Source organism: Salvelinus alpinus, chromosome 32 (genome assembly GCF_045679555.1).
Source record: "Salvelinus alpinus chromosome 32, SLU_Salpinus.1, whole genome shotgun sequence".
Lineage (NCBI taxonomy): Eukaryota > Metazoa > Chordata > Actinopteri > Salmoniformes > Salmonidae > Salvelinus > Salvelinus alpinus.
In genome coordinates, this window is record NC_092117.1 from 10,778,871 (window position 1) to 10,805,441 (window position 26,571).

Below are 26,571 nucleotides of genomic sequence, written 5' to 3' on the forward strand. Positions count from 1 at the left end.
TAACCGTGCTGGCAAGAGATTGAAGTACTTCCTCAGAACACATCATTATCCCATTGCGTTTGTTGTCTCCAGTGATCTGTGAACCTGCCCAAAACATACCTTGGTCATTGATGAGACATAACCCTGACCCTCTTCCCTCTCCCTTCCCTTGTCATAGCCGACTACAACATTGAGTGTTACGGCGAGGACTTCCTGATGCTGAGGAACCAGGTCCTACAGTGCTCAAGCAAAACAGAGCAGGCCTGCTACACCAGGAGTGAGTATCACCACCAATAGTCCTTCACTTGGCTCCTGCTACACAAGGGCCGTGTTCATCCCTCTCTCTCATGAGCTCATTGGAGAGGAGAGAAAGGGCCCTCCCCTCAGACTTCCTTCACCAATAACCTTTCGAAAGGGAGGCGAGGAATTCGGAAACGAGGACGGAGGAATCAAGGATTTGACAGCTAGTCACGTTTTCAGACAGCCCAGGACTGATTAATATTACTTGTTCTTGGCAAGGCTGGTTCTCTGGATCCATTGGTAGATTGATGACATTAACTGTCAGACATGCCCATAATTACGTTGGATTGCATAATACAACAGTTAACACAACGTTTGGACCTTCAACAGGGCAACATCCAATTATCATGGACTTCTGACCATAACAAAATCAGTGACACAATAATGAATTATTCAATTGGGATACAAAAACAGAAGTGATCAAATATGTAGCCTAACAATAAGTCTCATTGAATAAAACGGTTTGTGATAGTAAAATCCTTGATCCTAGTACATCTTCTGATAAAGACCTTCATCCTACATCTCCTAATGTTTTGTGTCTCCTCTACAGAGACCGGGGAGAAGGGCTGTGCTAGGCTGGAGTTTTGCTCTCGACCAGGCTGGAAGTGCTGCTATCAGGACCGCTGCAATGCCTAGAACTGATTACAGGGGACACTAACCCCACGGCCCAGGACAGGCAGAGGAAGAAGAGCAGGACAGATCAGAAATGATCTGTGATATCAGCTGACAGTGACCTGCTGTTTAGGACTTGGTGATTGAATGAGTTTGTATAAATAACTTGATAAAAATAACTTTAATTTGATGTAAAGTCACGTGAAATAAAGTCCTACGATATTGTAACCACCTATCTCGAGTCTGAAATGCTGCTATAGTATACATCGTTTCATCAGTGTTTTGTAAGCATGGAGAACTATTCACGCAGGATTTACAGGGTCACTTTACTCAAGTTATTCTTTCAAATGTGGGATGCTGAATCATGCTGCTCATAGGGACACTTGCATTTTTCCCTTTGCGGTACAGACGGACAGAATTTTCTCCTGTGTGTGTGTGTGTGTGTGTGGTGCCTGGCAGTCTGGGTCTTTTTATCTGTGTGGCAGTCAGTCAGCAAGATCTGCTGAATCAGAATGACACCACTCCTTGGGTTACCTACAGTCTAATACCACAGTCAGAGACCTCTGTCCACTGTTTACTCACAATGTCTAATACCACAGAGATCTCTGTCCACTGTTTACTCACAATGTCTAATACCACGGCCAGAGACTTCTGTCCACTGTTTACTCACAATGTCTAATACCACGGCCAGAGACTTCTGTCCACTGTTTACTCACAATGTCTAATACCACGGCCAGAGACTTCTGTCCACTGTTTACTCACAATGTCTAATACCACAGAGACCTCTGTCCACTGTTTACTCACAATGTCTAATACCACAGAGACCTCTGTCCACTGTTTACTCACAATGTCTAATACCACGGCCAGAGACCTCTGTCCACTGTTTACTCACAATGTCTAATACCACGGTCAGAGACCTCTGTCCACTGTTTACTCACAATGTCTAATACCACAGAGACCTCTGTCCACTGTTTACTCACAATGTCTAATACCACGGTCAGAGACCTCTGTCCACTGTTTACTCACAATGTCTAATACCACGGCCAGAGACCTCTGTCCACTGTTAACCCACAGAGTCTAATACCACAGCCAGAGAACTGTCCACTTAACGGACCCAACTAGAGACTGAAACATCCAGAATTGACTAGGGAAGACCGTGAAATGAATAACCGCTCCACTATACAGACACACACATACACATGGACGCATGTGTACACACATCATGTGTGCCCACATACACACTCAGCAGGTCAGGTATCAGAGGATTCAGATTGACACAAAATCTCGTCACAGTTTGGTTTTCAGGATCAGTGACTTGTCGTCAGAGCTTGACAAAGTCCACATTTAATCCTTCCTCAAACATCTATGTCCCTGAGGCTGTTTCAGGAAGGTGTTTGAGGAAGGATTAAAAGGTGGACTTTGTCACGCTCCGTCAACAACTCAATGTTCCTGAAAACACAACAGTGACTCAATGTAAACTGAAATGATGTATAGAAGCAAACCCTTTCATACCACAGAACATTCAGAGCAAGATCAACACATAGATCAGTGGAAATACTCAAACATCAAAGCTTCTCTCTGTTTTAAAATGTTTATTTGCATTTTTTTATTTTTTTAAATCTTCAGTATTTTTCTAGAGACAGAGCGTCTCAAACATTGTCACGTGAAACATGTTTTTTCGTTGTTGTCATTCATACAGTATCTCATCACCATCAAATCATTTCAACATTTTATCAGCATCCCCGTCATCGTGGATGGTCATAACCATGTTTATTTTGAATATCACAAAAGGTTGTACATGTCTGTCCCCCCCCCCCCACACACACTCCTTTATGCCCTCCCCCATTCCAACCACGGTGGCACAGCTGTTTTGTTCAAGGAGTGTTGGTGACACAACCCCAGTGTACCCATCTCCCTACCTCCCCCATTCCCGCCCCAGGACACTTAGACATTCATTCACAAGGCTGAGGTTTCAGACCAGTCAAGGAGCTTTGTGTTTTCAACTCACTTCTCTCCTTCCCTTTTTCCTTTGTGTGTTTTGGATACTAGCCATCTAACTCAAAAACATGATTCTATACAAGCCCTTCAGAAAAACTTATCCTAAAAATATGGTTGAATAGAAATAATGGCCCTCTACCTCTCAAAATCCTTAGATCCTTGTCAGGGCCCAGTACACGGGATGCCCCTGGTGTCCAAATCCTCCACACCTTACTAATCCGCCCTATCTTAAAAAACATTTCCCCTCCCTTTAACCAACACAGGCAAAACCTACCGAACCTCCACCCCTGAACCCCTCTCAACGTGGACACTAAGTCAAGGCCATTCGTCAGAGCAACATTCAAAGTACATAACGGCTGTAGGCCCCCGATTGGTAGACCACTAACCAAGTCTACATGGGCAAGGTGATTGGCCATGAATACACTGTAAAAACAAGAGGAGTGACACCCCCAGAAAGCCAGTTCACTGTCCCCCACCATAACAACCTGTCATGGTAAGAAGAGCACATTATGCGGACTCGAGAGAGACATTATTTCACACTGTATTGTACGTGCTTGGCCTGTGGATGAGCTGGAGGAGTGTGCCCCCTAGTGGTAAAAGTAAGCAATGAAAAATGGTTCAGAGGGTCTATCTATATCTCAAGATGAAGAGACCAGATATATACACACAGGCATACCATTATATACATAAAGTAGCCACACCTGAAAGTACAAAATAAATGAGTATGGGAGGGGAAGATCTAGCAAGACCACATGCCCCCCGGGAAAACTGCTTTGTAGCGTTCAGGAAAGACTCCAGATATCGTAAGGTACGAGTTAGTTTATAGATTGACACCTGTCATTGTACGGGGTTCAAAAAGTGTGTTCACGTTCCATGCACACAGCATTCTGGGAAGGAAATCCCATGTTCACTACAACTACAGAACCACAGGGGGAAAAACTACAGGACAAACTACAGAGAAAATCTACCTATAGTAAAGCATTCCCAAGAAGGAAAAAAACGGTTGATTTGCAAGGACAAAAGAAATCTGAAAATACTCATAATATAAAAAGAGGTTCTTTGTGGGCCAGCTGGAAGTCTACATATTTGAGGACAACGCTAGAATAACATCAGCATAACATCGACACAACCATGCCCTCATGCAGTCTTTCACTACGACTGATAACGTCTCGAACCTCTTCACTACAACCCTGTCAATGCCACATTACCGACCTTAGTACACCATCACCGACATGCACCTTACCTCCACAGTCCCGTGTCCACGACAACTACACCTTTCTACACCACATACCTTTTTACAAAGTCCTCTCTCTTCCTTCTGATAATGACAAACCTGGAAAATTACTATACTTACTATCAAAGTCTTTACTGTGCATTGCCACATATGCCTTAGTCATGGGTATACATATCCCTTCTATCGTCCTTGCTATAGAAAGGACGACACTTTCCCTCTCTAGTCACGGACGGACAATTAAAAAGCAATCTCTCCAATTCTCTATCCTCTACTTCCTGCCGATAAACAGAAGAGAGTCTCGCTCTCTCTCTAGATGTACCGGCACATTCCCACCGACGGGAGACAGAGAGGGCTGTGTAGAAGAAGACAGAGGGGTCTCTCTCCCTCCCTCTGCTGGCTGCGTATTCCTGTGAGAGTGATCCAGTCCTGATTTCTGCAGAAGGGGGGGGCGGAATGACACAAATGTAGAAAACGGCGGCTAGCAGACACTTAAGACTTTTTTTTTTCTTTCTTTTTTTTTTCTTCTTAAAAACATCTCAGTCCATTCCAGCAGAGAAGGAACAGTCCCCAGGATAAGATTTTAAAAGGTATAAATCCAAAAGGGAAATACAAATAAACAGAAAAAAATGGCAGCATGTTATTGTAGGGCGAGCAGGTGAGAGTCTGCTGGGTACTGGTGGCTGGTGGTTCAGTGCGGTCACTGTGTCCATGGCCACAGGATATCCTATGGCTCATTATTAACCTTTCTGGCCGTTACAACGAGGCTGGATGGATGAGTTTCCTGCAGGGACTCTGGTAGAGAGAACAGCTTATTGCCATGGAAAGGCAGTCTGCATGCATGTCAGCCCACACACGCACACGCACACACACACACACACACACATCTTGCGCAGCTAACCTTGTTGGGACATACAATTCAGTCCCATTCAAAATCCAATTTTCCTTAACCCCTAATCCTAACCTGTTCCCTTACCTTAACCCAAAAACCTAAACTTAACCCTAAACCTAACCCTAGCTGCTAACCCTAAACCTAATTCTAACCCTGACACTAATTCTAACCTTAACCCCCCCACACACACCTGTTTGAAAGCCCAGAGTGATGGAGTATGTTTTCATCAGCTGTATGTGATGGTGTGTTACTGGTTGTGTGTGGTCGCAAATGATGCTATGGTGTGTTATTGCAGGTTGTTGCATTATCGAGTAAGGATTAGATGAGTATATACGTTTCTATGGCAACATAGTTTAAACATGAGATCAATATTGAATAAGGGCTGGACTGAGGAGTGAGCATTAGCAGGCACGACTTAACCGTATGAACCAGAACAACACAACGTTCTCTCCTCACGCTCTCACAACGTTGGCTGATCATTTTTAAAACAACATCAACCACTAATATCACTGCCTTGTCTCACGTACATCCTCCATTTTTTCCCAAATAACGCAGACATCAAAAAGAAACAAAAAGAAGAGCATGAAGACACACTAAAACTGAAAACAAAAAGAGACCTGAACAGAGATGGAACCCTCCCGAGAGACGCAGCGACATCGAGGCGCCTCCAGGGGGAGTGCTGAGCAGGAGAGAGAGCGCTGGGCTGCATCACAACCGAGGCTCTTCACAAGGGTGGGGTGAAAGGGCGGCCCTCGTCGCTAGGCGTGGCCGTGTCGTCGCTGGGGTCCAGGCTGTCCTTGAGGCTCAGCGTGCTGTCAGAGGGGGGCGGGGTTAGCTCGGCGGGGGGAGGGGTTTCGGGGGAGCTCTCCTGCCGTCCGTTGGTCGTGGGGGAGGTTGGCGTGGGGGGAGGTGTGACAAGAGCCACTCCCTTGCAGTGCGCCGCTGTGGGGTCAGAGGTCAGGTCGAGGACGGTGGGCGGGGTAGGGGTTGCGGTTGGTGTCGGGGCTGGCTCGGTGGGGGTGGGCGTCAGAGGCACCGCTGGGATGGTGGCACGGAGGATGGAGTTATGTAGGAGCCCCTCCCCTAGAGAGAGGGAGGAGTCACTGGGGACCAATGAGGGGGTCTTCTCCACCAGACGCCACTGCATGACACTGGTATCCTTCCCGCCCGTGGACACCAGGTGACTGTCGTTGTGCATGAAGGTCACATTGGTCACGTGACTGCTGTGGGCGCTGTATTTGTGGCTAGGTGCCTGTGGAGGAAGGAGACATGTGAGCACATTATATTAGGATTTGAAGCTAATATTACAGTAGGCTATACTATATACAGTATGTATACCACAGGAGGTTGGCGGTACCTTAATTGGGGAGAACGGGCTTGACGTAATGGCCGGAGTGGAATGGAATAAATTACATCAAACACACGGTTTCCATTATTTGATGCCACGCCATTCGCTCCGTTCCAGCCATTATTATGAGCCGTCCTCCCCCCACCAGCCTACACAGATGTGTACAGTATTGTTGAGCAGTAAGCGGACTCTGCTGGTGCTCCGGGGCCAGGGCCGGGCTTACCTTGGGTCTTGCGCAGGGGTACTGGAAGAGGTGCACTTTGCAGAAGTCATCAGCCAGAGCGATCACCTTCCTGTTGTGGGACCTGATCAGGGCGTTGATGTCTGTACCATCGGAACCCTCAGGCCACACTCCTGGAACACACACACACACACACACACACACTGGTTGTTTTGCCCTGCTATCATAGCAGTGAAACCTGCCCTGAACTTTAGCCCCTGTTACTAGCCAGCTATCAACCGGTACTCTACCCTGCACCTTAGAGACTGCTGCCATATGTACATAGTCATTGAACACTGGTCACTTTGATAGTGTTTACATACTGTTTTACCCACTTTATATGTAAATACTGTGTTCTAGTCCAGTGTTATCCTATATAACTACTGCTGTACACAGATTTTCTATTCATGTACTGTCCCTACTGTCTATACACACACCATCATATACATTTATATTCAGGACTTTGAAATTCTAATATGTGTATATTTCTTATTTCCTTTCTTACATTTTGGGGGATTTGCGTGTATTGTTTTGTATTGTTAGGTATTACTTTTATTATTACACTGTCGGAGGAACATAAACATTTCACAACACCCGCGATAACATCTGCAAAATAAGTGTACACAACCAATTGGATTTGATTTCGTGTCCTACCCACATGTTCAAGTACGTGAGGCCGTGTGAAAAGCATACCACCAGGGGGCAGACCAACACTATAGGGGCCTTCATCCACACTAACGTGCACAGTACACACTCCCTATCTTACCTTCTCTCTCTCTCACAGGGAGATATAGGCACATAGAAATGAATAGTGATCACGTCACACACACATGCGATCTCCATTCCCCTGGGTCTTATCAGTTCCAGCCTAGGCGAGGGACAATCTACTGGCTGAGAACTGAGGAATCTGAAAGTCGAGAGAGAACTATTTTTCCAGCCTCCTAAAGAACTAAAATATGTGGAGTCGGGGGCTGATGTTGGGCTCTATTTTTTCTGGGCCTGTCCCTCCCGAGACAATGAGAGAAGAAAGGGGCGGGGAGCGACAGAAAGAGATGGACAGAGAGAGAAAAAAGAAAGAGGGAGGGAGACAAATAAAGACGGAGATAGAGAGAGATGTGGGGAAGCACTGCAGATACCACGACACGCCGTACTGCAGTGGGACAAAACCAGTAGTGAAACAGAGCAGGGTCAATTCGGGAAGCAGAGTTCAAATGGAAAGGACATGCGTTTGCTGTTACGCGCCCGTTACAAACTTGCGTAATACGGATGAAGAAAAAAAAACGAAAGAGAGCAGAGAAAGACAGGATGAATGAGGGAGGGGGAGGAAGAAAAAAATAGGGAAAGGCAGAAAGTCAAGAGTGCGTAGGACGAGTCCCAAACCACACGTTCTGTTCAGTAGCAGGTCTCACACCCACAGAGGCTTTATACACCCACAGCAGTGGAAATAAAAACACACTCTACACAGATCCGGCATAGCACAGCCACGAACAGAGACAAAGCATTCCCGCCATATCCCTATTGCCCAAGTAGATACTGACCGAAGACATGGTAGCCCAGCACACAGGTGTAGGTGGTCCAGTCGATGTCCTTACACTCGGAGCGGTTACGGATGTACTTGCAACCGTTTGGAATGTCCCCTGCAAAGAGGATAGAACCAGGGCATAGGTTAAGGGCATACTTCACAACAGCAGTGTTGGCTATTACGCAGGTTGTTTAAGAAAAAGTGAATGAAATAATGATTTGTCTGATTGCTAAACATCTGTAATTCAGCGCCATGCTCCATCAATGAAGCTGCTGCAACCTTACTACGGCACGACACTCATTCGAAGGTGTGTTTACGCACAGTAGAGGATCTCGTAGTCTCCTGAGTTGGACATGATGAACTTGTTGTCGGGGGACCAGTCAAGATGTGTGATGTAGCTGGAATGTCCCTGTTAAACCACACAGAGTCAGAAGGCTGGGTAGGTGATTTAGGAGGAGAGATGAAACAGTTCACGGGTACATTCATGGAGCTAGTGACAGGCACAGCATGTACAGCGCGGGCTAGCTTCGTTTGGCTAATCGTTTCAGAGGAGATCGTTGCCTTTATTAAAACTAGCCCACGCAGCGGTTAAGTGCACTATCCTGGGAGCGAGCTCCAGTCTTCCATCACAGCCCATTGGAGGAAACACTGTGTGTGTCTGTCCTCCCCCTACACTCAGAGTCAGGGAGGGAATCTATGTTTGCCTATCTTGGCACTTTGTTTGATTTCCTTCAGGTCTGCAGGCTTCTATCCAAAACACAGACCCATACACACATGCAATCATATCATACACACAACATGGAATCATACACACACACACACACACATACACCTCTGACATCCTGCCAAGTTAAGGCTAGTCACTCCAGAGCTGCTGAGCTCACTTTCTCACACAAACGCATACAAATCTGAATCCCATACTGAACGAAACACACACACAAAAAGTAGATGTATTTCTGTCTTCATGCATTTCCCTAATTATACACACAATCCTAGGCACTTCCTTATCTGAACAAGAGGACTCGTATACATATTTGCATGTGTCCCTAGAAATCCCTACAAATAAATTCATATACTTATACTGTATATCAGTGTGTCTCGCTGCTTTGCTGTGGAGCTGTGGTTACAGACAGGGGCCCAGTCCTCTGCCAACGCCAATAAAACCTCAAACCAACCTTCCCACAATGTCTTTATTCCCTCTGGAGCCCTGAGCCTTTGAACCGTACCAAATGAGAATCTGGCGTTTAATACTCTCTCATGCAACCCCTAGCTTGTTTTTCAAACATCTCAGATGTAACTGCTGTGCTTCTGATCTCTGATCTGTTATTAAACTACCCAACCCAAAGCACTATACCGCCGCATGCTCTGCTGTGGCTGCCAGGCTATGGACGGTAAGTTGCCTGGGGGTTAACATTGGTAACGTTTCGTCCCACAATAGGGTACCAAGACCATAGTGGTCAAGCACCAGAAGCAATGACCGTGACCACAACCTGAGCACCGTGGTCCGGGCCATTGGCATCCAACGCACAGTTGACCAGAGCTCCACAGGCATGGTGGGAAGAGCGAGAGAGAGCGAGAGAGAAAGAGCGAGAGAGTGCGAGAGAGGAGAACGAGTTAGACGGACGAAAAGAGAGACGACATGAATGAGAGGGACATGAAAGAGGGGGAGAAGAGTGAAACGGGGGAGAAAGAGAGTACGAGAGAGGCGGGAGCCACGAGTGAGAGACACTACATACGGAGAAAGAGAGAGGGAGAGAGGGAGACAACATTGAAAGAGAAACAGAGAGATCGCAGACTGAGCAGCAGCCAAGCGGAGGCCAGAGGAGGTGTAAAACAACAGTGTGTTTAACAGTGGAGTGATTCACACTGGCCCTGTGGGTCTCCAGTTGACCTACTGGAGTCACGACACAGCGTACTGATCACTCTCTGTATACAGCTACCTCTACCCTGCAGGGGTCGCGTCTTTCTCTTGGTGTATGTCTCGCTCTCCTTTCAAAACAATTCAAGTCAATTAAAACGAGCTTCGTTGGCGTAAAAGGAGCAACCCGACCGGTGCCAAGGCAATACAAAATGTATTAATAATTCATACTCTCTCTCTCCCTCTCGGTTTCTCTCCTGTTGCTTTTCCTGTGATTAATACACTGTGAAAGCACTGATCATATCCATCTCTCCAGCTGCAAGGAGACAGCACTCCCTAGGGCCTCCCACACACACACACACACACACACACACACACACACACACACACACACACACACACACACACACACACACACACACACACAGACACACACACACACACACACACACACACACACACACACATCATTCAACACACCACAGCAGTCTGCATAACTCACTTGGATGAAATGCCTTTACTATGGCTATATTTCTACGCTAAAGGCCTCTTCCCGTGCTGGGTACTGAACTGCTCCCTTTCCTGTCATCACAGGTTCACTGAGGAGGTCAAATATACAGTCAGTAGACAAAGACAGAGTCTCTTTGAGGACAATTATCTTCACACATGCATATAGGCACACACACACACACACACACACACACACACACACACACACACACATGGTGCCGTACTCACAATGCACTTCCCGCATCTGGTGTACTTGCGGCCTTTCTCCGACACGGTGTGGAGGTAAATGAAGTTGTCATGCGATCCCACTGCCAGCAGGGTGCCATCTGAGGAGGGAGTGAACAGGATTGTGGGTAAATGATCCACCGCGTTCTATTATCCTCCCCAAGCGTTTGTTGAATGAACAGCGCTTCCATCAAATCCAATTCCACGGTTTGGATCGGGTGTAAGACCAGCTCCACCCACCTACGGAGAAGCGCATGACTGACAGCTGCTCGTTGCCGTCGGTGTGAATGGCCACCAGGTCTCTGGTCTCTGCATCCAGAGCGTACCACCTGGGACACACGGGGAGGGGAGAGAACAGCACAGGATTCATAAGAATGGACTTTTCCCATGCAGGAGGGAGAGATGGGACAGATCGACACTAATGTGCTTCAGAGTTAGAGATGGGGGTTCTGCTGAACTTACTTTCCCGAGTGAGTACCGATGGCCACAACAGCACCACTGGGGTGAAAGTCCGCACAGTGGCCATGCTCCTGAGAGAACGAAAGAGCAAGGGAGAGAGAGAGAGAGAGATTCGCTAAATAAATGTATGTTTGAAATGTAAGGCCTGATTCCTAACTTGAGATTTGTTTGTATCTCAACTGGAGAACTTGGATCAACATTTCATTTTTGTCTGTGAATAAAACCGAAAGGTTAGTGGATGAGCGTGGATTCTTAATCTGCTGTATAGAATAGTCCGAAAGGGAGGTATTAGTTCTTACATCCAGGAGCCTGGTCCATTCCAGGGAGTGGTCCACAGAGTTCCACAGGCATACCTGCCTGTCCTGGGCACAGGTTAGGAACAGATCCTTGAAGGGGTGCGACGCCAGCCCCCATAGCTCGTCTGTGTGACCCTGGGGCGAAAGGTCAGAGGTTAGAATATAATGCTGATGGGGTTATGCTTTCATTTTGACCAAACTGACACGACCTACTGAGTAGTAAACGCATATTCTGTATATTCTGTACGTTGAAGTGGGAATCAAAACCCAGAACTCCAGCGTTTACAATGCAAGTACCCTGCTCGAACCCACTGAGCCATTGGAAACACACCACCACAAATCTCAGATGACCTCCTTCACACGGGGCTAGCGCGCCTCAGAGGACAGAAGAGGGTGGGATCAGTTGGGCACCCTCAAAAGACGGGAGAAATACCTCCGCCCGGCTGTTTATACAGCGTTCAAATCACTGGGGGAAAAATTAAGCCAGTTATACAACACGGGCTCTCTGGAAAATAGCAGCGTCTCGCCCGCTCTGCTCTCCCTCACAGGGAGGAAACGATTGGGAAATCAGCTAGTGAGGGGGCCGACACTGGCATCCTTACAACAGGGCTGATCTAGCAGGGCCCTGCAGTCCTGAGATGCCTTTAGCCATGTAGCTGACCCCCCTGGATGTTTCCGGCGCGTCACACCAGGAATATTTAGCGGTGGTGGTCAGCTAGTCAGCAGTGAGAGAGTGAGAGAGTGAGAGAGTGAGAGAGTGAGAGTGAGAGAGAGAGGATGAGAGAGCGACATAGAGTGAAACCTCTCACCTGTACTTCCACCTGGAAACCGTCATTAAACGTCCCCCGCAGGATGAAGTTACGCGAAGTGCCCACCAGAAACTGCTCCCCTTTGCCCTCGGCCACAGCGCGAATGGTTCCATATTGATCGGGGACCTGCAGTGGAACAGATACATTGAGATGTATAACAAACATCTTCCCAAAACAGTTCCAAAATCTGATCAACATTGAATGCTAGGTTTATCATCCTATTGAACATGTGATATTTGACATATATGATACACTGTATATCAGTAAGTGTATATGTCTGTGCATGGTGTACTGGTGTATATGTGCCTGTGTCGTATGTGACTGGCAGCATTATGTTCTGTATGGCCCACTGCACCTCTATGTCCCTCTCTGGGTTGAGGTCGTGGTCCCAAAGAATGATCTTGTGGTCCTTGCCCCCTCCGGTCAGCAGGGTCCCGTTCCTCATCTGACACAGAGTGAACACACTGCCGTCATGGGCCTTGATCTGACGGCTGATCTGGTACGCACCTACAGGGGGAACGAACAGAAGGGAGGGGAGGGGAGAGAGAGAGAGAGAGAGAGAGAGAGAGAGAGAGAGAGAGAGAGGAGAAAGAGAATTGCCCAGAAGGAAAGAAGAGGGAGAGAGGAATGAGAAAGGGAGTGGGTGGTCGTAAAACAGCTCACAGCGGAGATTTCTGGGAATAGGATACAACAGATATTTGACATTTGCTAATGTACTTTATGTGCCACGGTACAGGCCAACTCGTTGTTCCCTCAGGGGAGCATTTGAGGTGGAAGTGAGAGAGAGAGTGCGTGTCTGTGTGTGTGTGTGTGTGTGTGTGTGTGTGTGTGTGTGTGTGTGTGTGTGTGTGTGTGTGTGTGTGTGTGTGTGTGTGTGTGTGTGTGTGTGTGTGTGTGTGTGTGTGTGTGTGTGTGTGTTAGGGGTGGCACAATTACAGTACAATCGAGTAACTGACGATTATGGATGAAGAACGTCACTAAACTAAAATAACGGTTTCATTATTTTTTTATTTTTTTGGAACTAACAGCTGACTGAAGCTGGGACGGCCGGACATTCGTGCGGTTGAGTCTGTTTCCGCAGTAACATGGACTCTTTACAACGTGATAAAACTCGGTTGCTCCTTGCCGAAACAAGCAAGGTGTTGTAGCAAATGCCCAAATGCATAGTGCCGTCTGTAAAGTTTGGTGGAGGAGGAATAATGTCTGGGGCTGTTTTTCATGGTTTGGCTTAGGCTCCTTAGTTCCAGTGAAGGGAAATCTTAATGCTACAGCATACAATGACATTCTAGACTATTCTGTGATTCCAACTTTGTGGCAACAGTTTGGGGAATGCCCTTTCCTGTCTCAGCATGACAATGCCCCTGTGCACAAAGCGAGGTCAATACAGAAATGGTTTGTCGAGATAGGTGTGGAAGAACTTGACTGGCCTGCACAGAGCCCTGACTTCAACCCAATCAAACACCTTTGGGAAAAATTGGAAGGCAGACTGAGAGCCAGGCCTAATTGCCCAACATAAGTGCCCAACCTCACTAATGCTCTTGAGGCTGAATGGAAGCAAGTCGCCGCAGCAATGTTCCAACATCTAGTGGAAAGCCTTCCCAGAAGAGTGGAGGCTGTTATAGCAGCAAAGGGGGACCAACTCCATAATAATGCTTGACGAGCAGGTGTCCACATACTTTTGTAGTGTACTTGCAGATTATCACTCCTCCTGTAATAATACTAAATTCTATGCTAATAACACAGACAGATGCACAGCAAGAGGCCCATTCCTCAAGGCTAGCCAGACTGAACCTGAGGCAGTGGAATTCTCAATGGAAGTAATATTGAGTGGCAGAGGGAGGGTATGTGTTAGAATGAATATGCATCAGATAGCGTTTCTGTCTCTGTATCGCTTCTGCTCCCCCACATTGGCATGACCTCCATCCCTGCAGAGCTCAGACAGATGTGGACACACACGCACACAAGCGTTCACACATGCACGCTCAAGCAGATGCACACACACAAACACTCCCACCATCTAACCAGCAGGGGGCACTGTGGCCCAGCTCCACCACAGCAACTTGAGCAGAGCAGGTAAATAAAGAGATGAACAGTTTATCCCTGGCATCTGGCCAAAGTTCTGTTCATCCAGTTCTGTAGCCAAGCAAAACCATTACTGCTCAAAACCCCAACACCGTTCCCCCCAGGCACTCTGGCCTGCCAACAATCACACCCACTATTCCTCTTCTCTGCTCCACTTTTCTTTCTACTTTTCTTCCCCGTCTTTCTCTTTCTGTGTCTTCCCGTGTCTCCTTCGAGGCGGTTTTCTTTTCACCGGTCTCGAATCGCCTCTTTCAGTTGCTCTTCTCTGTGTCTTTGAGACTCACTGAGAAGGTAAGCGCTTGGGATTACTCATTTGGGTATGTCTGATACGGTCAGACGGTTTACCCAAAGTGACTAAGTTTAACACACAAATATTCATATATACGTGGATCATGAGGGACAGCACCATGGTCCAACCAACTGTGCCATCAGTAGCACTATACGGGCGGGTGAAGGGATTGTGTGAGGTATAAAGTACATTGTATTGTGTAAGGTGCTGGCTCCACTAGAGGTTGGCTTCATTAGGTCTAGAGGCCTGTTTGTGAGGTTTAAAGGTCCAATGCAGCCATTTTTATCTCAATATCAAATCATTTATGGGTAACAATTCAGTACTTTACTGGGATTTATTTCTATTTTATTACAATGATAAACATAAATAGCTTCTTAGCAAAGAGCAATTTCTCAAGCAAGAATTTAGCTAGGACTGTTTGGGAGTGGTTCGAGTGGGGAGGGGGAAACTGAAGACTAGCCGTTATTGGCAGAGAAGTTTGTTACTCTTTCTTATTGGTCTGTAGCTATTAACTAATTTACCGCCTGGTGATGTCACCAGGCAGGCCACAACTCCATGTCACCAAAACAGAATGACATTTCAGGCTTTTCAAACAGTTATTACACTAAAAGGGCATTATCACAATTTCACAGTATTATTCCAAACACATAGTGTGGAGATATACAGAAAAATCACATTTTTGACTGCACTGGGCCTTTAAAGTAGTGTAAGCTAGAAGGTATACAAGGTGTGTAGTGTACCTTTGGGTCCCTTCCCTGGGGTCGGCTCCACTGTGCTCCTGCTCCATATCAACATGATGCCTCCAGAGTCTCCCGTCAGGATGTCCCCGTTGTTGAGGAAGGCCAGACACTGAACAAACTTGGGTTTTTCATATTTCTGAGCAGGAAGAGAAGTTGAACGAGTTACGATTTCGTAATAATTGCATTGTGGATGTGTTTAAGGGAGACTAGAGAAAGAGCAGGTGTACGTGTATGGGTAATGTTAAATTACGTAAAGGATACATCATTTTCTGTCATCACATCATTATTCAAGGCACTTAAGGTGACACGGTTGTTGTGACGCCAATGTGTAAAAACAACCGTTAAGTGCACTTCTCTGTTTTGCTTGGCTCAAGCAGATCTTTACACGCTTTTAAGTCCTGAACAAGTGAAGTACTTTACAAGTCCTTTTTAAAGAGTATTAAGGTGTGTGTCCTCACCCCGAAGATGCCCTGCTTGCGTGCCAGCGAGGTGCCAGCCCAGGTCCAGAAGAAGATATGGGACTTGCCACAGGTTACTATGGTGTTGGCATCAGTAGGGTGGAACTCTACCGCAAGCACCACCTCATTTGTAGACTAGAGAAGGTGAAACGGAGATAATATACAGTTAAAAAGAAGATCCCTTTTTATAACCCAATCGTCAAAAGGCAATGATTTACGTATTTTACGCAGAATTACACAGTATAAAACACCCCAGGTATCTCTGACCTTGATTTCAGCGATCTTGGATTTCTTCTGCCAGTCCCAGACAGTCAACATGTGGTCGTTACAATCATCAATCACCGCCAGGTGTGTGCCCGAGTCCTGTAGGAGACACCCAGGAGGAAGCAAGGTGTCTTCATGTCAGTAAAGCTTGTATGAAACACAGATCCTATTGTCTGCAATTCAATAAATCTGCCATAACATAATTCCAGTTTATGCCTGCTATTCTTTGATAGTGCGTATTAACTGTTATATACTGTAGGTCGATGAGAGGGCATGGAAAATTCTAAACATGAATCAACCTCTTGCATAAATGGCCATAAAGCTAGCAGGAATAACCAATAAACTTCTAAGCGGTTAGCCATTAAGTCGACTTGGCAAATGGTATCAGCAACGACATACGATGATGTGTCATCATCCTTCATTCGGGATGTACTCATCTTTAATAAAGCAAATCCACTGCTTAGCTAGACCTCTGATAGCATAAGAGGATAATGATTCACTTAGCCTAGAATGCGTGTGTGTGTGTGTGTGTGTGTGTGTGTGTGTGTGTGTGTGTGTGTGTGTGTGTGTGTGTGTGTGTGTGTGTGTGTGTGTGTGTGTGTGCTCGTTTTTATGGAAATGGGTCATGGCGTATGTGTGTGAGTGTGTGCGTGCGTAGTTCGCTTGTGAAGGGAGCCAGACAGTAAAAGCAGAGTTCTGGAATGTGCTAACGGAAGACAGGGAGAGAATAGTAACGGTAAACTACTACTGATTAGAGAGCATATGAGGTGCTCAACACCACGACGACACCACTCGGGACCCGCGAGCCTGATCACGAAAGGGCTCGGTTCAGAAACACACAGCACCTAGAACCCCATACCTGATTCTAGAACATCTAGACCCACTAACCACTGGCTGCGATGTGATTACGTTGAACTCTAATATGTAGGATCTGTACACTTCCCAGGATGGGGTCTCACATGAATTACTACACTATAGTACCCATATTTCCCATAATGACTAAAACGTCCTGGATATATATCATTAGAGGTGTTAGGAGTGGTGCTAGGGTTGCCCACCGCTTTGGAGAAGGCCAGGGAGCCCACCCCTCTCTCGAAGGTGCCCAGGCCGATGACCTGCAGGGTGGACAGGCTGACCGAATCCCACACTCTCACATGGGGCTGCAGTGGCTGCAGGGGGAGAAGAAGAGAACACACACGTCATTGAACTCTCAGCGTAGCCAAACTCAGACCCTATGGTTGCATTTACAGTGTATTCTTCTTGACAGCATCCTTTCCTTGTTTCCTTCCCTTCACAATCAGTGGCAGATGAGGAGAGGCTAACACAACATTTGACCGGCTCTCAGCTTTTCACTGTGTTCCCTAACCAGAAACGTGCATGTCTGTGTCTCGGTTGGGTCGCGATACTCTTTTCCAACTTCCTTTGCTTGTCTCCTCGTCTTCACAAGCACTGGTAGACAAAATAACTAGATTGAATCCCACCCAATTGCTTTTTACCTATCGCATCCTCTAAACATCAGTGATCATTAAGGGAAAAGCGAAGGAGGTGAGGAAAGGAAGCCATTTTGAAGACTTGAGAAAGCATTCAACAGTTATAGTCAGTAAGTTGTACAATATCTGTCTCACTGACAGACAGGATCCTCTTCTACGGACTCATTTCGAGGGAGGTTAGAGCCAGTTTGACATGTTTGCAACCAGAGAGCTTAAATATAATGAGTTGCGTTAGAGTATGGATTATTGGTATGCTTGAGTAAATATGAGGCACCGGTGTCTGGATGTGCCTGTCAAAGACATGAGTGAGCCTGATTGTGCAACGCAAGCAGAAATACTCATACTGTACACAAGAAGAGACATTGTGCAAACAAGGATTATGCTTTTAAATATAACCACAGAGAGACTTGTCATTCTGTATTTGGCAGGCTGGTATAAGACGACTTAAAGGAAAACTCTCACTTATTTTGCTATTTGTTCCGTTAGTCCGTTGTTGACATAGTCCCAAAATGTTTTGCTTGTCTGCATTCAAGTTTTCAAGATATGTACGTTTCAAAATACAAAAATACAGAAATCCTCCCCGTATGACGCGTTTTAGATCATATGATACATATCTTGAAAACTTGAATGCAGACAAGCAAAACATTTTGGGACTATGTCAACAACGGACTAACAAAACAAATACCAAAATATCGTTTTTGGGGTGGAGTTTTCCTTTAAGTTCCTTGGAAACCCCCTTGGTGTCACCTAGGTGACATTTGAAGCCCTGTGACTTGCCCAGTTGTGTCTGTGCCTGTGTGGATGTATGACGGGGAAGAAAACAGGTTGAACAAACATGAAATGTCACACCGCCGATCATATTATTAAAAGATTTGGCTAGCAGAAAGTTGAGGGGTGAGGAATGGCTGAGGAGGTGGGACAGTGACTCACCCGCCCATCCTTATCCACTCCTGCAATCTGTCCTGTGGCAATGCGGATCTTATCAGGGTGAACAGCAAGGCTGAGAGAGACACAAAGAGAACGAGATCAAAAAACAATGAAACGTGTCTGGTGCGTAGGAAACTACCTCCCCGCTGAAAACACCTACAGTCAGCAACAATCCGTAGTAATAAGTGGAGTATGTCAGGTGTGAAACGAAGCTAGATGAGAGGTAGCTGTTTGACTGAGCAGGCCTGTGTGCATGTCTGGCCCACGGCCTGGTGGGAAGAAGTGAGGCGTATCGTTTCAAACATAATACAGGTCTGAGTCAGCACGCCGCTATCGCAGACTCATTTGACTCTCCCACTTCTCGCTCACCTAAACAGAAGACATTTACATCTCATTTGCATAGTATGTTGATCTTAAGAGGCTCCTGAGTGGATGGAAGCCGGAGACAGTTGAGCGGGAGATGTCAGTTACACGGCGGTTAGTGTAGGAACCATTGTGTCTGTGACAAGTATTTGCTTAATCCGGATGAAAGGTTTTGTATGAAGTGTTATATACAGTATTCAGACACTTGGGGACATATTATACTACCCTCTGTATCTAGTGTATCTTATCTACTATCTCCACGATACACAGCCCATGGTACTGCGTAGGTTACCGTATGAAATCAACCCCATACTACACAACCAAGTCTGACCAAAACCCTCAGTTGCCACCAACTCACCGTTTTGTGTAAAACAATAAATACAAAACAAAACGACAGTAGAACAGGATACCAGCTCACCATTTGACACTGTCTGTGTGGCCGAGGTAGTGCCGCTGTGTCCTCTCCTCATAGTTGAAGAGCACTACCACAGAGGCAATAAAGTAAACACTCTCCCCTGTCGGGAGCAGGTACACGTTGGCTCGGCAGTCTTTCCCCCTGTAGCCATACCTGGCATTGGGAGTCAAGGAAACGCAACAGAACACTCAGAAGGAAACCCATTGGGGGAAACACAAGAGACCTCAAACGGGACCTCGTAATAGTATAACTGGCTCATTCTACCAGTCTCCTTTTCTTCATCTGCAATGTGAAAACAACTGGAAAGGTGAAAGTGAAGACCTAGAAGACATCCACCATTTTGCTTTGCTCCACAGACAGACAACAGAAGGGCCGAGGTCAGGGACATACAGAGTGAGAGCGTTCGGGACCAGGCCCTGCTGAGACGAAAGGATACACCCACTCCAGTTTGAGTCTCTCTGGAGGAAGCTCTGTGCGCACGTCCTCGTAGTTCTCCACGTCCGCGGGGATGAACATGGTGATGGGTCGACCTCGCATGAACATCTTGATGTAGTCTCCCTCTGCGGAGGAGACCGACAAAAGAAAGTCGCTAGCTTGCTAAATCACGATCGCCATTTTGACTTGTTATATACAGAGGAGATCTGTTGGATACTAAACCCATGCTTTTGCACACACATTCAACATTCAGTATCGGCACGGGGTAAACATATTAGCAGGGGCAGACCTGGGTTCAAATACTATCAGAAATGACTGAAAATACTTTTTAAGTATTCAGGCAGGCGAGAGCAAACACTCAAATAAGTATTTGTACCCAGGTTGGGGTAGTATTTCTCACACAAGAAAACCCTGTTAAGGTAATAAAGGTTAATATGTCATGAGACCGAGACTGTATGACATGAGTTTAGTCCATTAACAGAAGAATTTCAGCAGCCTGACTGCTCACCACCCTCCCCACCGGCACACATAATCACTTGGTTTGAGAACACTTTTTTTTCTTTTTTACATAAACACCTCAAAAAGCCTAGAAATGCCTTATGAGTTTGGTCGATTTATTTTTTGTATTATTATTGTATATACTGTTCAGTTAGTGTGCTGCACATGCTTTCCACTCGTCGAGGGATGAGATACTGTACAGACAGACGAGGAGACAGACATGGACAGACTGAGAGAAGCGTTGGGTGCCGTGCACCGGCGCAAAGCAGTGAGTCAGCAACACCAAACCCAGCTGAAATAAGAAAACGTGATAGGGGCATAGAAGAACGAAGAGAAGAGGAGGAAGAGAGAGAGCAAAAAGAGGGGGGAGGTAAGATTTGTGGGAGACTGGGATCAGTGGAATGTGTGCGTTTCCCTCGTCCGCTCTTCCAGCTCTGTGGGGTTAGGGCTCTACTCTCCAAGTGAGAAGACAATAGGGGGAGAGGGAGATTTGGTGGAGAGGCACAGAATTTCAACATTGCTCATAAAATAGTGAGGGCTTTCTTCCAGTTTTCTCAAATTGAGGGGGAGGATACAGTAGATCCCAGCACTGAAGGTTCAGAAACCATCACAGGAATTACGTAGCTATGACTAGCTAGCATTTACTGGAACAAAGGGACACAAATAAGTGCCTTGTGGACACAAATAAGTGTAGCCATGGTCTGCAATATTCTTATTTAACTGATGGTTCCCCCTCTATATCTGTGTCAATTAATGCTGGTAAAAGGCCCGAATTAGCTGAATTTTAGTCCTAAGTGTCGGTCTGTCTGTGGAGCTAATCGAGTTAGCTAGCGCCCCGCCCAGCCATCTCGGAACCAACCACATTCCTCACATGACCTGCCTGAGCCAAGAGAAGGACACTTTTAGCCGGACGACACTATGTTAAGTGGCAACGGGGCACAGTGGGGCGTGGCATACTGGCAAAGCTATGCCCTTTATTTAGGCTGGGCATCGCCTGAGGACAATGGCATGGAGGAGGGTGAGAAGGTATGGGGGGGGGGGGGGGGGGGTATTTCTGTATTTGAGGGAGTGATAGAGGACAGAGAAAGATGGAGAGAAATAGGCGGGTGAGGGTGCAGAGGGGAGAGAAAGATCATGTCTGCACTTGACCCGATGAAGGGAGCGGCAAAGAAAGATAGATAGAGGAAGAGGTAAATCAGCCGAAAAAAAGCGGAGGGTTGAGAAGCGCTCGCTCCCAGGCTGCTAGCTCTCGCTCTCTGTTGTCAACTTACCAGCTTGGCTGTTTTTCTCACGGGTTGACATTTTGGCTGGTCATGAGACAGAAACAACATCACTCAAAACACACACGCACACAATGACAGTACACGGGGGCGAAGATGAATGATCTGAAGAAGACAACGCTGACTAGCTGACTAGTTGGGTCGACACAATAGGATAAGGACACGTTGGAAAGAGCCACAAGAGGCACTCTAAAACAGAAATACTACAGTGTGGCATTTTCATAAAGGCCAATGAGAACATACTTTAGTTTACTTTCTATCATATTGTACAAAGTTCCAATTGTTCCAAAAAGTGCCAAGTATGTGGCTATACTACAGTGCATAGGTCTAGTGGTTCCATTATCTGGTGGTGGATTGTTTACATGGAAAAGACAGTAAACGATATGGGAGTGTGTTCACCTTGGCTGATCACTGGGTCTTTATGCCTGGAAGAGAATGGAGAAATAGCAATTAGGTCAGCCCGTGACTTGTGTCGACAAAAACAAAGTGACAGGTTGACAGTCTGACAGTTGGGTCAATTTAGCAGCATCCTATATTAGGGAGGGACTTTGGATGAAAACAATATAGGGAATTAAGGGGTTGTCATAGTGACTCGAGGATAGTGTCATGTCTGAAAGGTACAGTACTCTCATATACCCCATAACACGAATGCAGGCCAGTTTCAGCTCTTAATTCAAAACAGAAGCAGAATTCAATTCTGATGTACCACTGTATCTGGATTACACTGCCACACAGACGTTTACACTGTATAAGAGTTGCGAAGGTGGGTCCCATCGCCACTCACTTGTCTGCGTTCTTCACCACCTTGGCCAGCAGCTTGGAGGTGGAAGCAGCCTTCACCAGTTTGTTCCTGCTCTCCTCGCCACTCTCCCACGTGCTGCTCTGAGAACGCTCTATCCCCGTGCCCCGCTTCGCACTGTGACCCCTACACACACGGAGGAACGCACATGAAAAACAAAACAGGTGTATACCACACAGATGGATCAAGAGAGGAAGAGAGTTAGCTAGACAGAGAGAAAATAAGGAGTATGGAGAAGTGCCATGGTGATAAGGGAGACTGCTTTGAATTGGCTATTATTACTAATTTTCGACATGTTCAACTGGAAAAAGTGCATAACTGTGTTATTTTTTGCAATCTACATTATAGTTACGGCCCAGAGTTTAAACTTGACCAGGCCACCATGTAAACCTGACAAGGAAAAACTCTGTACCCTTAATGAACATTCATTTCACCCATGGCAACCCTCCTGTTGGGTTAATCTGGACCTGAAGCGCACAAACACACACACACACAGAGATATTGTGCCTCAAAGAGCCACCCAGGTGAGCAGTACGCATTACGCAACCCCTCAGTGCTACAATCACTGCACCCCAAGCACAGGTTAGTACACATTGGCTGGCCGTCCAACTCAAGCCCCAGGGTTCAGGAGACAGAGAAGGCCGAAATGTTAAGAACCACACTGCAAGCGTGAAGTTAGAGGAGGAGGAGGTTGGGTAACATTGCAGAATGAAAGGTTTTGGAGAATGGCTCGAGAAGAGAAGAAAGAGAGAGAGTGAAGAATACCACTCCTCGTGCGAAGCTGTGAGACGGAAGGGTTATTTGCGAGACGTAATGTTTTGGATCACCTCTGCGTGGCGGCTGCTCAACCTCCAGGGGGCAGTCGTGACGCTGAGGGGCAGACGGTTGGGGGGAGGGGTGGTTTAATGATGCGTTACACCGCCACTTTTACAGAGTCTGTACTCTGTCCTTATCTACAACACAATATACGTGATTTAGCAGCCGATTTGATCAAAAGAGACTTACAGACATGCGTGCATACATTTTACATACGGGTGGTCCCGGGAATCAAACCCACTACAAGCGCTATGCTCTACCAACTGAAGAGACGGTTGGAGACGCCTCCCTGGAGACGGAGAGACAGGGACGGCGAGGGAAAGACACCTAGGGATCCTCTGCTGATTTTAACTGCCTGCGTGGAATTTGACAGGAAAAGAACAGCCTAGACTGAACAGAAGTGATCCATAACCCCACCACAAACACGTGCGCGCACACACACACACACAAAGGCCTGGGGAGGGCAAGAAGAGCACACACAGGGTTAAACGCATAGACCCCAGCACCAGCCTGCTGGGGCCCTCAGGAGAGGAGTGAGGGGCGAGCGAGAGGAAAGCTAACAGTCCCACGACTGTGGTATAGTATCATTGCTATACAGCACATACGTAACGTTGGTTAAAAGCCCTGAATGGTACACTCACTACATCTCAAGACTTTATTCTAGCTAAGTGAGTGTGAATTCAAGCCTGTTTGAGACTCCCATGCTATCCATTCCTCTGGTTAGATTGGAAAGGGACCATTTAATAGGTAAAAACCACCCTATAATACTCGCATGCCTCTCCTGCCCAGCATGTGCACTGCGCTGCTCAGAAGCCTGGTCCATTTCATATTGGGTGGACACACGCACAATTGCTAGCAGATGAGTTTTCCAGCGAAATGTGTCTGGCACGTCAGCGGTCCTGACTAATAACCTGATACTGCCTCGTCTAATGAGCAGGGATGTGTCACAGGGGTGCTCTTTGTGAAACTGAATTGATTTTCAATGTTTCTGAGAATAATTGATGTTGATCTATGGCATGGGCCATGAGTGTGAGGCTGACCAGTGCTTTGATTAGTGAGTGCAGTCGATCTGTGGGCTGGAGCGTGTGTGTGTGTGTGTGTGTGTGTGTGTGTGTGTGTGTGTGTGTGTGTGTGTGTGTGTGTGTGTGTGTGTGTGTGTGTGTGTGTGTGTGTGTGTGCAGAATGAGTCTCAATGCTCAATGAGTCTCAATGCTCACAGCTGGCACATGACAGACAGGGCCTCTCCTATTCCTAACGACACAGTGAGAGGCCTCACACTGTTGCGGATGAGTGCAGAAGGGACATCTGCAAACCGTTCCACTCCTCTCTTCTACTTTCCTCTCGTCTCGTCTGAATGAAAGGGCTGTGCTACAAGTCGCCTAAAAGGAAAAAAGTAGTGTTGAGAGCAGGTCGAGAAGCGAAGGTCTGCAGTGGCGGAGTCTGTACGTGGAAAGATAGCTGAACGTACAGGTGAGAGACGGCGACAGACGGGAGGCGGTTAATAATGTGAGTGATCTGAGAAGCAGGCCAACCCCGCCCACAGTGAAAGGTAAGCTAGGGGCAAGAGCGTTCAGAGTGTCGGCAGAGCATTGGGTTGGTAAGGGAGATCAAAGTGTGCGTCGGCGGAACCTTTTGGCTGGGGAAGTGCCCTTGCTCTCCGGGGCCTGCCTTTGGGACTGAGGGGGGTGTGGGGAGAGGGGGTGGCTGGAGCTGGAGGGGGACGGCGAGGACTGCATGGGGCTGGCAGGGGGGGCTTTATCGTTAGCCTGGTTGGGCTGGGAGGGCCCCTCCTGCTTCTCCTTGATGCCCTCCATCGGAGAGGTGTCCTTTTTCCTCTCTGCTGTCTGACCGCTGTGGAGACAACCAGGGGATTAACAAAACAGGGACACAACCAGTGAAGACAGGGGGACAGAAACAATTCTAAGAGGACAAGCTGGTCCTAACTCTGTGCCTATGTGAGCAACTTCACTACTGCGAAGACTTGTAAAGCCCCGACTTCCTCAATAGGCAGTGCAAAGCCGACTCAGCATATTTGACTAATGTCTAGTTAGTCATTGAGGAAGTGCTCAGCAATGCTTAGCCATAGGCGTACATACAGGCTGTGACAGGTATCCCATCACAACATTAAAGTCCTGAAAGAACCAGGGTAAATTTACAAGCTTTATTCTGTTGAATCACTGCAAGCTGGAAGGTAGAAAGTTAAACACGTGATGAACATTAAAACAGGTTGACACATTAAACACATTAAAACAGGTTGACAAATGAGATGAATGTGGCGTTTCAGAGCAAAACCTCATGTCAACACAGGCAATGGCTGCCGATCTGATATGAGCAGGTCTAGAGTTGAGCAATGACTGTTTTTGAATGGGAAGTGTGTGTGTGTGTGTGTGTGTGTGTGTGTGTGTGTGTGTGTGTGTGTGTGTGTGTGTGTGTGTGTGTGTGTGTGTGTGTGTGTGTGTGGTACAGTACCTCTTGGCTGCTGAGGAGAAGGTATCCTTCCTGGCGACGGACACTGTGGAGCTCTCTCGGTCTCTATGGCTGGGCTTACGGCTGCTGGAGCTGCCGTTGGGGATGCAGGACATCGAGTAGGCCTCGCGCAGGGGATTATGGCCTACAGGGAGCAGGAGAGAGCACATTCAGAAGGGACAACTACAAGATATACACTGAGTGTACAAAACATTATGCTCTTTGCATGACGAGACATCACAATTGGCCAGCGTCGCTATGGAACGCATTCGACACCTTGTAGAGTCCATGCCCAGACGAACTGATAGCTGTCCTGAAGGCAAGGGGGGGGGGGGGTCAAGGGGTCAGAATGTTTCATTGCTAGGTGTTACTGCACTGTTGGAGCTAGAAACACAAGCATTTCCCTGCAATAACATCCGCAAATCTGTGTATACGACCGATAAACATTGATTTTGATTTGAGTAAAGGGGAGATGAGTATAGGGGACGGGGAGGGGTTGAACAAGGGAGCATGACTGCTTGACAGACAGACAAACAAACAAGGGTTACGAGTCTGATCCGAGGGAGGACAAAGGAAGGATTAGGGAGGGCAGATTCCTGGCTAATCCCATCTCACCCCCCTCCCTCACCCCGTTAACCAGACAGCCTAATTGGATAAGGAGGGAAGAGGGAGCTCATAAGACAGAGAGTAGGCGTCTCGGTGAGATAAACCATCGATTAACGGTCCTCATGCAGAGAGCCGGAACACACGCTAGATACACCATAAACAGCAGTATGGACACCATGATGCAATGTAGGAAACACACTCATATGAGTTTCATAAGTAAAATGAATGATGAGTATTGAGTCAATACAGCCAAGATTCTAAGGGATGATGACACAAACAAATGACGTCCCATCTTGGAGAGAAGATTAGATAAATGCACTCTTCTATGCTTGGGTTTTAATTTAACAAATAATCTCAGTCCTTTCTAAGCACTTCTGTAAGAAG

General features: G+C 46.9%; 1 protein-coding gene across 4 annotated transcripts in view; it reads right to left on the reverse strand.

Moving 5' to 3' along the window:
- Positions 1-2,463: 2,463 nt before the first annotated feature.
- The window catches only part of LOC139562114 (echinoderm microtubule-associated protein-like 4), a 102,240-nt gene continuing 78,132 nt past the window's right edge, over positions 2,464-26,571 (reverse strand). For 2 of the 4 annotated variants that reach the window (XM_071379471.1, XM_071379469.1), the window contains exons 3-24: positions 25,585-25,726; positions 24,745-24,966; positions 22,285-22,425; positions 21,900-21,925; positions 21,492-21,527; positions 19,724-19,847; positions 19,291-19,440; positions 18,513-18,582; positions 17,151-17,261; positions 16,096-16,191; positions 15,829-15,963; positions 15,371-15,506; positions 12,615-12,766; positions 12,260-12,385; positions 11,454-11,585; positions 11,158-11,225; positions 10,936-11,024; positions 10,699-10,796; positions 8,424-8,511; positions 8,119-8,217; positions 6,584-6,714; positions 2,464-6,264 (exon numbers count right to left, since the gene is read on the reverse strand). In XM_071379471.1, coding sequence (XP_071235572.1) covers positions 5,737-6,264; positions 6,584-6,714; positions 8,119-8,217; positions 8,424-8,511; positions 10,699-10,796; positions 10,936-11,024; positions 11,158-11,225; positions 11,454-11,585; positions 12,260-12,385; positions 12,615-12,766; positions 15,371-15,506; positions 15,829-15,963; positions 16,096-16,191; positions 17,151-17,261; positions 18,513-18,582; positions 19,291-19,440; positions 19,724-19,847; positions 21,492-21,527; positions 21,900-21,925; positions 22,285-22,425; positions 24,745-24,966; positions 25,585-25,726 — 2,900 coding nt within the window. In that variant the 3' untranslated portion in view covers positions 2,464-5,736. The remainder of the gene's footprint in view (positions 6,265-6,583; positions 6,715-8,118; positions 8,218-8,423; positions 8,512-10,698; positions 10,797-10,935; positions 11,025-11,157; positions 11,226-11,453; positions 11,586-12,259; positions 12,386-12,614; positions 12,767-15,370; positions 15,507-15,828; positions 15,964-16,095; positions 16,192-17,150; positions 17,262-18,512; positions 18,583-19,290; positions 19,441-19,723; positions 19,848-21,491; positions 21,528-21,899; positions 21,926-22,284; positions 22,426-24,744; positions 24,967-25,584; positions 25,727-26,571) is intronic. The other 2 variants (XM_071379472.1, XM_071379470.1) reach the window with 2 other exon arrangements.